This window comes from Chamaea fasciata, unplaced genomic scaffold (genome assembly GCF_029207755.1).
Source record: "Chamaea fasciata isolate MVZ Bird 193981 ecotype frontalis unplaced genomic scaffold, bChaFas1.0.hap1 SCAF_8, whole genome shotgun sequence".
NCBI lineage: Eukaryota > Metazoa > Chordata > Aves > Passeriformes > Sylviidae > Chamaea > Chamaea fasciata.
In genome coordinates, this window is record NW_027094093.1 from 14,487,454 (window position 1) to 14,501,471 (window position 14,018).

Here is a 14,018-nt window from a genome sequence, read left to right on the forward strand (position 1 = left end):
TCTGTGACGTTGGAGTCTTCTGAGACAAGCAACTGAATGAGTCACTCTGCTATCCCAAATGCTGGGTAAATAAGCACGCTTTAAAATTAATCTTTGTTTTTATGCCTGTTCCACAGCACTTCAGAAAAATACTTGTGTTTAGGAAGGGTTTCTTGAAGAAAAAACTGTATTGTTAATACAGACAAGCCAAGAAAATGGTTGTTCAGAGCTTTTCTCTTACCAGATTTGTCTGCAGGAGAAGAAATACCACAAATGAATGGCCAAATAAATCTAGGCAGCATACTTTTGGATCTACCCACTAGACCTGAGTTGAGAAATCAGAAGTCTTGCCTAATGGTGTTACCAAACTTTGCTGAAAGTGTGCTGCAGGAGAGTTGTATGCATTGGTTGCTATTTCCAGTAAAGATATCACTTTACTAGTGATGGTTAATTATGAAGCTTTTAAAACAGCTGGTTTCTTTATGGATACACCATTCTGCTCAAAACAACTTTTTTTTACTTTCTGTGCAACATTTGATTCAATTGGAGATGTGAAATACTAAATCTGTAGGAAGTTAAAAACAGATTACTTGTTTGTTCTTATTTCAGGTTGCCAAAAAAGAAATTTGGGACAGATGACAAAAATTAAGAACACAGCCACCAGTTGTGGAACATTAAACTCATAAGAGGAGAAAAGAATTTGTTGTTTTCCTCAGTTGCGTATATTCCTAAATTATAGGGTGAAAACTAGGGTTTGTGAGGTTTTTAAAGGAGTTTGAACCCCCCCAAAAGAAGACTTCATGTTCTGGAGAAACAACTGAGAGCTGGCCTTTTAGCTGTGTCAGTTTTGAGGATGCTGCATGAGCTGAGCATGTTTGTTATACCATAATATAGTATTTAGTGTTTAGTTCGCTATACTATAATAAAAGCCTGCAAATACAAAGAAAAGCCTTCATTTTTAGTTAACCCAATGTACAGGTTTGGTTAGTTTCCTGTGTTGGACATTTCTTAGTCTTATTTTTGCAAGTTATTCAATAGGGTAGACCAGCCACATCAATGCCTTGCTTTATGAATGCAGGTTTTATTTCATTCATGGCTTACCTGCTTTTAACAAGTAGGGTAGATTTGTGAATTTTAACTTCCCAGCTGTGTATACCCATTCCTTTATAGTGGTTGAACTTTAGATGTTGTTATGTCTACAGTCATTTTGGGCAGAATTTATAGTTTGGAAGTCAACAGCCCAAAAATCTAATTTTTCATAATACAGTTACTTCTTAGAGTATAAGGCAGTCGATTCAAACTAAATTATAGCTTCAATTAAAGGTATATGTACTCTTATTCCTTAGGTTTCTTAGCTGCTTTGATGTCTTGTTTTCTGTGCTACAGGTAGAGCCCTTCACAGGATGAAGTCTCTGATATTCTGTAAGTAATGCAGTTAGGAATCAATTAGTCATAGTTTGGGGTTTTTTTCTTTTTCTTGTTCAGATCTTCCACTTAGTGCACCTTTTTTGGACTGATTAGGCAATGATTTTCTGTGAAATTATACTCCATGTTATTTTTTCTTGGACTTTTCTTGGAACTTCCTCCCTGCAGACAAACTGTATTTGGGATTTCATTTTTGGTTTATGCAGTTTAGATCCATGCTACTGATGAATTGGGCAGCCTTGCCCTATCTTGTGTTGGAGCTGTTTATGCAGCTGCCTAGTGATTTGGAGCAGCTTTCCCTGAAAAATAATCTTTGTGAATTAGTTGTTCATTGATCCGTTGGACCACATGGTCAAAATTATTGCTGTCCACACAAGAGATGTGAGAGCACGTGGTTGGGGTAATGGCAGGACTGCCTCTTTCTTAGAGCAGTTTAGTCTTAAGTTGCTAAAAAGCAATAGTGAAATGAAGCATCAACTGAATGTTCACTGGCTTTTGCAATCCTTTCTCTCCCACTCTGTCCTAAGTAACTTGTGTTCAGCAGGGGGACATCCAGCCTGACCTGGGAGGTGATGGGCTAGCACTGAGTGTACCTCATGCACACAGAGCAGCAGTTTGTTCATTTGAGATGTCCACAGACATGTTACTTACATTACAGTGAATTTCAACAGTGTTAGTCTGTCAGGACTGGCATGAAGTTATAAACATCCCTAGTATTTCATAAATACTTGCTGTAAGTTAAGATTTAAAATAATTTTTTTTATTCCAGTTGCCTGCAATGAAATGGAGTCCCAGGAGGGAGGGTTGGCTACTCTCGAGCACAGAGTAATTGTACCAGGTTCTCCCTTCCCTTGTCTGGCTCCAACATGTTTTGCAGCAGGCAGGCACTGCAGCTTAAAGAAGACTGCTGTACCCTCCCACCATGTACCCAGGCATTCTTGATCCTGGCCTGTCTTTGATTCAAGAGTAAGAGTGTGCAATCCAGCTGAAGGGCTGGCCAGTGCTCTGTGAGAGGTTGCAGCCTCGAGGTTTTTTTTAATTGTGATGCTCCAGGCTTCACTGAGACTTACACACTACAGTTTGAATTCTGAAGGCTCAGTCTCAGACAAATTTGGCTATCTCCTCATGGGAAAGCACAAAGCAAGACTTGGATTATTGACGGGAACATCATCTGTTTCATGGTCAGATGTGCAGAGCCCTTTAAAAACATCTGTATTTTAAATGACACACACCTTCCTTTCCTTTCTTGGGAATACTTTGTCTAATGCAGATGACTAGTAATCACCCTGTAACAGTGTCCAATCATGGAAAATTTCTCTCAGTAGTACCATTTGGCAAAATTTTTAAAAGCAGCTCTAGGATGACCCTGCTCGAGCAAGGAAGGTTGAACCCGATGACCCAAGCGTGGTCTGTTCCAGCCTTACCCACTCCATGATTCTGTGAAAACACGTTGTGTGCGAAGGGTCAGGCAGCTCTGTTACCCAATGCTGCTGCTTCAGTTTCTCAGTGCCTGTTTTCCTTTCCTGAGGTTTTTATAAGAATAAACTATACCCTCTTTTGCAACAAATTTTTTCTAATATCTAATCTGAACCTCCTCTGGTGCAACTTGAGGCCTTTTATCTTATCCTGTCTCCTGGTACTTGCAAGAAGAGAGTGTCACCCGCCTGTCTGCACCTCCTTTTAGGTGGTTGTAGAGAGCGATAACGTGTCTCCTGAGCCTCTTCTTTGCTAGATTAAACAACCCCCTTTGCAAAAGAAAGCAGAAAATTGATATTTTTAGTTAGATGTTGATCATATTGTGTCCATATGAATAAGTTCCGTATGAATGCATAATCTCAAAGAGATTGGAAAAAAAAAATTCAGTTCTCCGTCCCCATCTTTGGGTCAAAATTACAAAAATAATTTTTTGATCTTTAATTCTTGAGTTTTCTTTTGGAAATAGTGGACTCTAATTCCTGAAGCTGGGGTCTAAAGAATTCCGTGTAGGGATGTAATTGAAATGGACACTGTAGTAATCTTTTCAACCAAGTTTTGCAAGCATGCAGCTCTCCATTGAACACTGTATACTGAGTTTCCCTGATTTTTAGTTTGATTCTTAGGGACAGAGAATGCATTTGAAATAGGATTTTGTAGTGTTTCTCAACTGTGATATTAAATCCAAAATAGTGGCACAAGAGTGCCACCAGCTGGTTTAATTAAACATGTGTATTTATTGTTAAATTATTAAAGAATTTTGCAAGAAACATGGCAAGATAATTACATGGACAAGTCCTCAGTGTGCCCCTTTTTAAAATGTACTAAGGTAAGTTATTCTGCTGTACATACCTTGAATGAATGATGCCTTTGAATGTACAGATAGTATTTAGCAATCAAAGGAATTTTTCTATTTAACTTGTTTAAGGTATGAGAACAGTAAGATAAAATATTTCAGAAGATCACCAGGTCATCTTTTTTTTACAATTCCCACCCCAGTTTTTGATCATTATTTATAAACTGTCAGTGTAAAGAACACATTTGACACCTTTCAGACTGTATTGTACTGTTTTTAAACTCTGTATGCCTGTATTCTCAGCCCTTACCTTAAAATCAGAGGGATTAGATACAACTCAGTCTCTTAGCGATGAGACTGAATCTTTCTAAACTGATCCCACTTTTCTGTACGAAGTTACAATCAAACATAACAAGAAAATAGATCAGTGTTCAGATTTTGCAAAAATATGCAAGTGGAATTGAAGAAAGGAGGCAATGTATAATACAGCATCTTACTTGTGAACCAGTGGGCTGCTGCCATGGCAAGATGGGCTCCACGGGCTTCGTGCTTCAGACCTTAGCCAGACAGCTCAGTTTATCACTCTTCTTAAACACTTTTCTTAAAATCCAACCATCAGTTATGGGCTGTAAAAGATAAATCTAATATGCTTGGTAATTCAGTGATAGTTTAGAAATCATTTCAGTTTGGGGGTTCTTTTGAAACTGACTTTCAGCTCAAGACCTCTTAATCTCAAGAATTAAAACAACCCAGTGGATATTACATAATGGAACTGACAAGAATAATAGGTGAGAAAAATCTTGAGGTTTTGGCCATGCAGAGCATTACTGGTTGTTTAGGTTAATGCAACAAATTATATTCTGAAAATCTGAAAAGTATTTTCATTTTCCTGGTTAGCCCATTTGTTCTATCACGTCTAGCAAACATGCTTTGTAGGTATAGGATTGGTGATGGGTATAGAAATATTTCAGTATTGAAAAAGCTATCTGGCATAAGCAGCTGCTGTGAATTTAAGTACTGTGTTGAGTTTCCTGAAAACACTGAAGAGCAATTTTCAACAGCTGGTCCATGAACGTCTGGTATTTCGATCTGAAGGTAGTGGGTGTTAAATTTCTGTCTTCAAAGAAAGGATATAGGAAATCTTTGATGTCCAAAACATAGTTTGGAACAAGGCTTTAGTCCATGTTCTTATAAACATCAAGGCTAGCTGGCTTTGTTGAATGAACTGCACGTGAACACTATTTAATTTTTTCAACCTAACAGCATCTAGAACTCTTAAGTGTTAATGCAAATTTTACTCAAATCTAGTTTGCTATGTTGTTGATTATCCTCAGCAGCTAAAGTTTGTTACAGAGACATTAGTAGCCTTATTTACTTGGTTTTGTTACTTCAGACATTTTAATCATCATATCTGAATATTTGTAAGCAAAAATTGTTTTTGCACAAAATAATTTTGTGCGCGGCTGTTTTGGCTTCCCTTGAGAAAGGTATACATTTAATTTTATAGAACATTGGTTTTCCAATTGCACACCTTTTTTAGTATTTTGAGGATTTTTTTATTATTAAATATCCATGGTTTTCAGGATTACTTAGAATAATTGCTTTTAGAAGTTAAAATATGACACAGTTCAAACCAGTCATCATTGGCTGCTTCTACATGGTGTAGAATGGTTTTCCTGGCTTTGATAAGTTTTCTTTCATTACTTTTCACTTTTTTAAAGTTCAAGTTTTTAAACTAGGTTGAGTTTCTGCAATTTAATTTGAAGGCTGTTCCATATTATGAGGAAGGACTAAACCCAAGAAGTGAGTAGCTTCCTGTGTATTGTAGTTTTGTTTCTAAAAGAAGAGATTTTGGCACAGAAAAGTTGTAAACATGTTTGGTACCTGTTGGTAGGCTTCATCTTTGCTTGTGTAGGGAAAGAATAGAACTTTTTGAAGATTATATAAAGAAACAAACTGAGTGAGTATTGGGCTACAGTGTTACTGCCTCTCCCAGCTTCCTGGTGTGAAGTCTTGTAGCAAGATTTATATTGAAAGATTCCATTTGACAAAAGGAAAGGTGGTTTTGCCTCTTAAGAGTCCTCTTAGAGCCCATCGATTTTCCTTCCTGGATGCGCACTGTGCCTATGGTATTTTGAGTTCTGCCTGAGTAGTAGTGATGCTGGATTAACTGGGAATCCTGAGTGGAGTCTGGCTTCCTAATAATCATTTAAAATATCAAGGTGTAAGTGTTGGTTTTAAATTTCTTCTAGTGTCACATTGATCCCCTTTTAGTAGAAGATTTTAACATCTGCTAGTGTCTGTTAAGTGAATGGGTTTTTATACATATAATGGAAACATCTAACAAGCTCTTTCATTTTTACTGCATTTGCAGTATATAATTTTATACAAAAACTTACTGCAAAGTTTGGCTGTTACTAACGGCTTCATTTTAAGAAAACCATACTACAAATAAAAAATACAACTTAAAAAAACCTAACATATAGTAGAAGTACTGTAGGCAGCTTTAGACTATGCACATGTTGTATACTCTTTGTGTTTGCCTCCCTGACTGCTGACCTAGAGATATGTAATCTTTCCAGGAATTTGGTAAATTAGGCATCAGTTCTTTTGACTTGGTGTTATTCATGTTGAATTAGCTGCACTGAGTATTTAGTGACTGCAGGAGTTAAATACTCTTCCAGCACTGTTACAGTCTGCTTCTTCTACAATTTCATGCTTAGTATAAAGGACTGCATGGTTTTGTCTTCTCTGAAGCTGTTGACAATTTTGATTCTTCCCTTGTGTTGCAGACTGCTTTTACCTTCCAGCCACATTTAAATCTGGTTGCGGGACAATTTGAAAAAACCCTTTAAATTGAAAATAGCCCCAATGAGAAATGATGGCCTTGTACTGGGGAAGCAGTCAGCTTACTGCTGCAGGATAGAAAAATGCATGGCACTGCAGGAGTGGGAGGGATGCATACCAGTTTATGGAATTGGAATTAATTTTATATCCTAGGTGGATCTAAGATGAGGCACTGGGGGAGAGACAACTTTGTTGGTAGAGCTTGAGTTCTTGCTGTGATTGGAGAAGGTGGAAGAACAGATGCTTTCATGGTGAAAGTCTAGAAATGTCTCCCTAGGAGTAATTAATGTTTTGGTTTTCCTGGATGTCATTACTGTTCTTTTTAGTCTAGTGAAGTACTTGGGGCCGAAAAGTAGGTTGATTTCTTTGGCAAGATCAGGTATTTATATTGTCAGAGCTTTGATACGTATTTCAAGTCCTTAAGTAGAGAGGAAGTTTAAATCCGTTGTGTGAGCCATTGTGATTGTACTATCTAGACAAAAATAAAAAAAAATATTTATCTTCCCCTCAACAATGGAATATTCTAGGAGCAACATAGTTTACCTCAAAGCTTGATGTTAGAGCTGAAGTCTTTCTTTGGAATAGACTAAATACTTTAAACTGGATTGTTGTTCTAAAATGAATTAATTTATCTACTGGTTTGTGCATGCCAAGTATTTAAAAACTTTTATATGCTTTTACTGTTTAGCTGAGCTGTAATTTCTAGAACTTGGGCTTTCAGGTTGCTTTGCTACTTCTGCTCATTCTAGCTTTTGGGTATATGCACTACTGTAGAATTTGTTATAGGGTAGGAAGAAGCCATGCACAAAAAATGTCTGAAAAAGAGCAGTTGCCGTCCTAGGTATGTTAGCTCTGCAGCTCCAATTCATATAGGTAGTTGTCATCACACTGGTGTTGCACATTTTACTGGCCACCCCCTATTCCCATAAAATATCCTTGTAAAAGTTTCAAGTGGCTATTATGTTGTAAGAAGGATATGGCATTCCCATTTTTGGATAGAAATTCCTTAGTGGAGAGAATATAGTCAAGTGCAAGATACCAGCAGCCAAAATGACCAAAATAGGAAGAAGGTTAATTGGCCTACCTGGACCTTCCCTGTAGGTGAAATATTGTCCAGCAAATAGTATTTCCTTTAGGGAGAGATTCAATACCCTTGCTTTATCCTGACACTATTGTTGACTTACAGGCTAAGACAGGAGGTGACTAAATTCTAAGGAAGAGGCTGCAAGTGTACATTGTAATGTTCCTTCTACTGCACTGCTCCATTCACCAAGAAAGTGATCCATATTAATCAGAGTCTGTGATGACTGAAAAGAACTCTATGAAGAAACTCATAAAAGAATTTCCTTGAACTTGTCACTGGATTTTTATGTATGCTTTTGGGGTTTGGATTGAGCCAGCCATTTTATTCTGCAAGTTGTGTAGCAGTATGTTGTAATGAGACTATCCTAAATTGACTCTGGGAAGTTAGAGCCTCTGTGTAAGAAAGGATACAATTCAGTATGACTCTAAATAATTATACCAGGTTTCACAAACCCTCAGCAGCATGGCTTGAACTGGGCAGCACTGCTGTGCATCTAAAACATATGATGTAAATACAGACTAATTAATATGCAAGCAGAAAAGTCTTAATTAACTCTGTAACATAAGCTGTGTCTGTATTAGTGGCTAAATACCCAGGTGGAGCTTTGGCTGGAGCCTGGGCTTAACTTCAAATGCTGCGATGAGTCTTTTCGGAGGTGTAATTTTTAAAGCCTCATTGAGATCCTTAATTGCTCATCACAGCATGTGGCAGTCACATCAAGTAAACTCTCCCTGCAGGAACTGTATTCACTAAACTATTTGAATCTGCCTTGCATGAAGCTGTAGACACAGGCTCCTCATTTTTTTCAGACTATACCTTATTGTGGCACTGAAGAAGAGGTGGGATTCTATATGGCTAATCACTGAACAAAAGTATAGTAGGCATGTATAGTTATTATGCCTTGTTCTCTATAGCACTGAAACAAATAAGGCTGAGATAATTGTAACCACATGGGACAAAACTTGCAGTATGGTGGTGGTACGCAGGAGATTTTCTTCACGCTCTTTTAAGTTGTTTAAATGCTTTTGTTAAGTGCCACAGTACTAGTCTAATTTCCTTAGCAGGCTGGACTCTGTGGTCTGCAAATTGCTGCATGCTGATGGTTTTGCCTGTAGCAGGTGCTGGAGAAGATAATCATTCTGGGATCTGTCATTAACTGATTCCTGTCTTTCTCTACGGGTCGCTTCCCCTCTACTGATTTTGCTTCCCATTTTGAAAAGGGATGAAAATATATTTTCTGCTGATTTATCTTCCCAAGAGAAGCATGGGATTTGTAATTTTATAATTTGGACTCTACAGGAGAAGAGAGACTGAAGTCCTTTTTAAAAAAAGGACATTAATTTTAATACAGGTTGGTTAGAATGAAGGAGCAACCCGTATAGAAAGCATAAAACCAGGATGATTCCCAGATGACCAGTTTATAGTGGCTCTATGTTTGTGTAGTGGAAGTAGAATGTTTAGTTTTAGAAGCTGGACAGGATTTTGAAAAACATGGTAAGAGCGTATTTTCTTACTTTTGTAGTTCTGCGTGTTTTTACAAATAAGTTTTCTCTTGCAGAAAAGAAACCAGTGGCAGGTAAGCAAAAGTTTTCTTAATTCTTTTGTGTGACATTTTGTACAGGAGAAAATTCAAATAGTGTCTTCTATTAGCACAGTTTCTTATACATCAGTGTATCAGGCTCGTAGTGTTTGGGAATGTTCATGTTTTTGTGGGAGGGGAAAAAAGTGATGATGTAGGGGTTTTTTCTTTTAAACTCTGCTTTGTCTTCTGTAATCAAGACACCGTATAATTACTATACTGACTTCCTTTGACTTATGTTCTTTCTCTTTCTTTCTGCACAAGCACTCCTATTTGGACAGGGAAACCTCCCTTCTTCTGAGAAACATTGCAGGAAAGCCTTCTCATTTGCTGACCAAGGTGATGATGCTTCTTTCTACTCTATGTGACTATTTCTATGTAGAAAGAATGCTTTTGGTGTGTGCTATGCTTCTCCACCCCTGCCCTTCCCAGGAACTTCTGCATTTACTTACATGATTCTCCTGATTATCCAAGGTGCTTTTAAAGGCTGTATTGTTTGTTTCTGCAGATTTATCAAAGTGTTCAAGTTCTTGACAAATACTTAATAGCCATATTAGCAGGTAAAATGCCTTAGTTGGGAAGGAAATGTACTGAGCTAGTGCTTTTGTTCCTATTGCCATTTACTAGTTTAAAAAAGAAAAGAATCTACCTCTGAAAAATATGTGGGAGTGTTTAGTAGTTTTAAAAGCTATTAGTGGCCTTAAAATAAATTCTCTTGCTATATTGAAGACAAACTAGTAAGTAATGGGATATTTGTCATAACATCATAAATGTTGACTGAATGTAATGTGGGGAGAATATCGTAGTAAGACAGTGGTCTAATGAGCCAGGTATGTACAATCTTGATTTAAAATTCATTTTCTTTACAGGAAAGAGGTCAGTAATGTACTAAGACATCACAAATTTTCATTCAATTTGCTAAGAATTATGTCTTCTGTATGTATTTCCTTTTGAAACTAGAGGACTAGGGACGGAGCAAGCTATAAATCTTGGATGAAAATACAGGGTGGGATGAGGGACAGACAGCTTCACGTAGCTCAGAACTTTGACTTTTTGGTAGCTGAAGTGACAGATGTCTCTGATGCTAATACATACTGCAAAACCATTTCTGTGGGTTTTTTTTAATTCACAGACATTCTAGTGGAGATACCTCAGGCAAGCCTGAAGAAACAAAATGCAATTTGGTGATCTCAAAACAATAAGGATAATGTTTACTGGGCATAAGTAGTCTGTATTTAGCAATAAAAGTGTAGAACTAGTTTACTGCTCTTTCTTAAACACCTTAATATTCTCTTCAAAATGCTCAGCATGTATCTTGGCAATAGATTTTCAGGCTGTCTTTCAGAGGAGTACAAACAGCCAAAAGCAAGTAGTTTTCTGCTCTTGTGATTTTTTTGCTTAAATTTTAGGTCCATTCCTCTGCCTTGACCCACCCCCAATAGCTCTTGGTCCCCCTGCACTGCCCAACAAAGCAGACAGCCACTAAAATAGCAATTGGCTTGATTGCAAATAGATTAACAGTTGTGGCACAAAGAGAAACCACAATTTTCTTTCATCTCCATGTGTCTTCAGATTCTCCTTTCTGGTTGTTTATATGTGGGATGAGTGTTAGTTACCATGCAGGAACTTAATTTTTAAAAATGCATTAAATGATCTCTTCGTGTCGTATGACCATGGAGTGGCTCCTATCAGGCATTCTAATACACTCCAAAATTAAATGTTTATATTTCTAAATCTTTGTGTTGGCTAATTAGGCTTCATAGCTCTTTGATTCAGGTGCTTTTGGTGAGCCTTCTGATTTTCTGAGGGTAATATTGATCAGCTTGTCGGTCTCCATACAGCAGTACAGCGCCTTCCACTACTGACTCCTGAGCACACAGGCCTGGAGTGGAACTTACAGGTTCCCTTCTGCCCTCCTGCAAGCAGAAATACCTTTAGCAAAATGATGAACTGGAAGTCCACTTTGCTGCTTAGATCTCTTCAGCTTGCTGTAACATTGGATAAGCCTTTCTATGAGTGAGTCCCAAGAAATGGGGCATTTCCTTGTACCAAGGTGTTAGGTCACTTGACTGTAGGATCATATTGCAGGTCTGTGCTGGTGTCCCTGGTGTGTCAACTGTTTCTTACTGTCTGCTGCTTCTTACTGTTTCTGCTTCTTCCCCTTCTCTGGTATGTCTGCATCTTACATTGAGACTAGAACCAGTTTTGTCCTCTGCTAATATAACTAATTGTAAAATTCTAGCCATGGACTAGATCCCTCCTGCATCCCCTGGTTTGTTTGGGTTTCTTCCCCTCCCCTTCACTGTTTTTCTCGTGGTCCCAGGTCCCAGTTCTGTTTCTTGTGTAACTGTTTGCCCTGGTAAGAAGCCTGGCCTGGAGCTCTTACTAAGCAGGTCCTGTTCAGAGGCAGATGGATGATAATGATAATGCAGATGGTTGCTTCAAAAGGGCACAAATCTGCTTGGAGTCATTAATCAGTGGTGCACCTGAGAGGTCAATGCCAGATGCAGGGACTTTTCAGCATCTTCCTTAGTGATATGGGGCCTTCTTTGCCCTTACAGACTGTGGGGAAGAAGATCGCTTCTGTGCGGAACTGTGACAAGAGCCAGTGTGACATTGAGATACATTTAAAATGTAACTACTGCTTGCCAATTTCCATTCAGAAGCCATCTTCTGTGTTTGAGTTAGGCTTCTAATAGCAAATAGTTTGTGAATGTAGTACAAAGAAGAAGAGCAAAGGAAAAATATGGCACTACCCACGTGTAGTAACATTGTAATGTGAGACCTTTTCAGGTGAATAATTCTCAGACACAGCTCCGAAAACAGTAGTACCACTTCACAGCCATTTCCATATTTAGTAGCGTAATTCAATATGGTGACAATGTCAGGAATATTCCAGAGGTATAGAAAGGCCTGTACCAAACTGGGAAGGCAGAAGAGAGGGAGCGTGTGGTGAGTCTGAGGGAGGGTGAGCTCCTCACCAGGGTGAATGCACATGCACATTCAGTGAGCTTTCAGATACTCATGTCTTGCTTCTCTTTCTGCTTTACCCAGATAGAGGTGGTATAGAGTTGTTATGAGAAGAAATGCAATAAATGTGTTTTGAGAATGACGGTGGAATACTACTGTAAACACTAGTTCACTGTTGATAAATGGACAGTGCCATGATTACAGCACATTTTTAGGGTAGGAGTATTCTGCTTGTCCTAATGAGTTTATCAGGAAATACAGAAGAGCTGCTCCTAATATTCACACCTTTGCTTTTAGTGCTGATCACATACACTCTTGTTCTAGTGTTCTTTTTAATAATAAATTAAAGCAATCAACAGAAAAACCTCATTAATGGGATTAATATTCAGACTAACGGGCATTAAACATGAGGTTAATGAAGATGTCTTGAAGTTTTGAGTAATTAGGTACAAATGGAGATGTTAATATGGTGTTCTCTGGTAACTGGAACCTCTGTTTCGGTACAAGCTCTGCAAGAAAGAGAGTCCTTGCAAAACAGGTGATTGCCTTTCTACCCAAGGCTAGACTGCAGCTGGGAAAATACACAATAGATACCTGATTTTAGTCCTTCAGAAGTCAATGCTACTTGTGTATTTAGTTATTTTCTTATCTGCATTCAAATAAAAAATCCAGTTCCTAATTTTATGCATTTTGTAGTTTGTGTATCTACCTTGTTACTTGAGTGAAATGTGGACTTTGTTACTTATCTCTTAGTATTTAATTACTGACTTTTCTAAGTACTTTGTTAAGTGATGCCCCCCCTTTTTTTTCTCCCCATTCTATTTGTTATCTCTGTAAAAGAGATTAGTTAATAACACTTTAAAAAAGTAAAATGAAAGAAAAAATAAAACCCTAGCCAAGAAATGTGAGGCACAAAAATCATCTGAGCAAGGTCAACTGTGCCATTGCACACATCTTGCATCTTTAATGCTAAAACACAGCTGGAATATCTTGTAACTGCATATTCAGTTGGGAACTGCGGGAGGAAACAGTGTTTGTCATTATATTACGGAAATCTTAACTGTATTTTTTTTTGTTATTCTTTCCAGTATTTCACTGTAGGCTAAAATTATTCAGAACTTATATATAAATATAAATGCAAGGAGGAAGGTCATTTAAGACCATTGCGCTGAAGAGATATGCATTTTCCATTTTGGTTCATAATATGTTTGAATATTTTTGATTAACAGGTTATATATGTAAATATGTTGCCAAGTATTCTTTAAATCAGGTGCAGTGTTTTCCATAACCAAAAGTAATCTTAGCTCAAAGTTTCAAAATGCAAGTATAACAATAGTCCCAGAATAGTCCTGTTAAAGTGAGGAATTTGTTGCAATTTGACAGTGATGCATATTGCTGTTACAAGAGAATATCCTCTTCCTGCCAAAGGTGAAAATGACTCTCCATTATGTTTTGTGTTTCCAAGGCTTGCTTGTGCCTGTAAAATCAGTGTAACCAGGGAATGGGTTCTGCTGAATCTTGCCCGCTGTGTCAGTTCTCCAGATCAGTCTGCTGTGGAGCCGTGTGTGTGAGTGCTCTGTGAGCAGTAATGCTGTGCAGAGGAGGCGGGTTCATGGCCAGAGCAGGGACTGGCATTATCTGTTCTGCCTGTGAAGGTATGACAGCACAGCAGTCCTGCTATTTACCTGCATCTTTATAACCCTTCAGCAACTCCTGGCATTGTTGCCAGTGTTTGCTATCAGAGGGGAAATAAATACCTAAGTTGGACTGGATGTGCTGGCTTTGTTGGTTGGTGGCATTGAAATACATGACTACAGTTGTAGTCGCTTGTCTCCCTGTGCAGTGAAAAGTGTTGTTAGCTTATC

At 38.1% G+C, this 14,018-nt stretch overlaps 1 protein-coding gene across 2 annotated transcripts in view; it reads left to right on the forward strand.

Moving 5' to 3' along the window:
- RAPH1 (Ras association (RalGDS/AF-6) and pleckstrin homology domains 1) overlaps nucleotides 1–14,018 on the forward strand; it is an 87,212-nt gene that overhangs the window by 44,359 nt on the left and 28,835 nt on the right. Inside the window, exon 5 of one of the 2 annotated variants that reach the window (XM_066189753.1) lies at nucleotides 9,448–9,522. The exons of the other annotated variant lie outside the window; for it this stretch is intronic. Coding sequence (XP_066045850.1) covers nucleotides 9,448–9,522 — 75 coding nt within the window. The remainder of the gene's footprint in view (nucleotides 1–9,447; nucleotides 9,523–14,018) is intronic. 2 annotated transcript variants of the gene reach the window in all.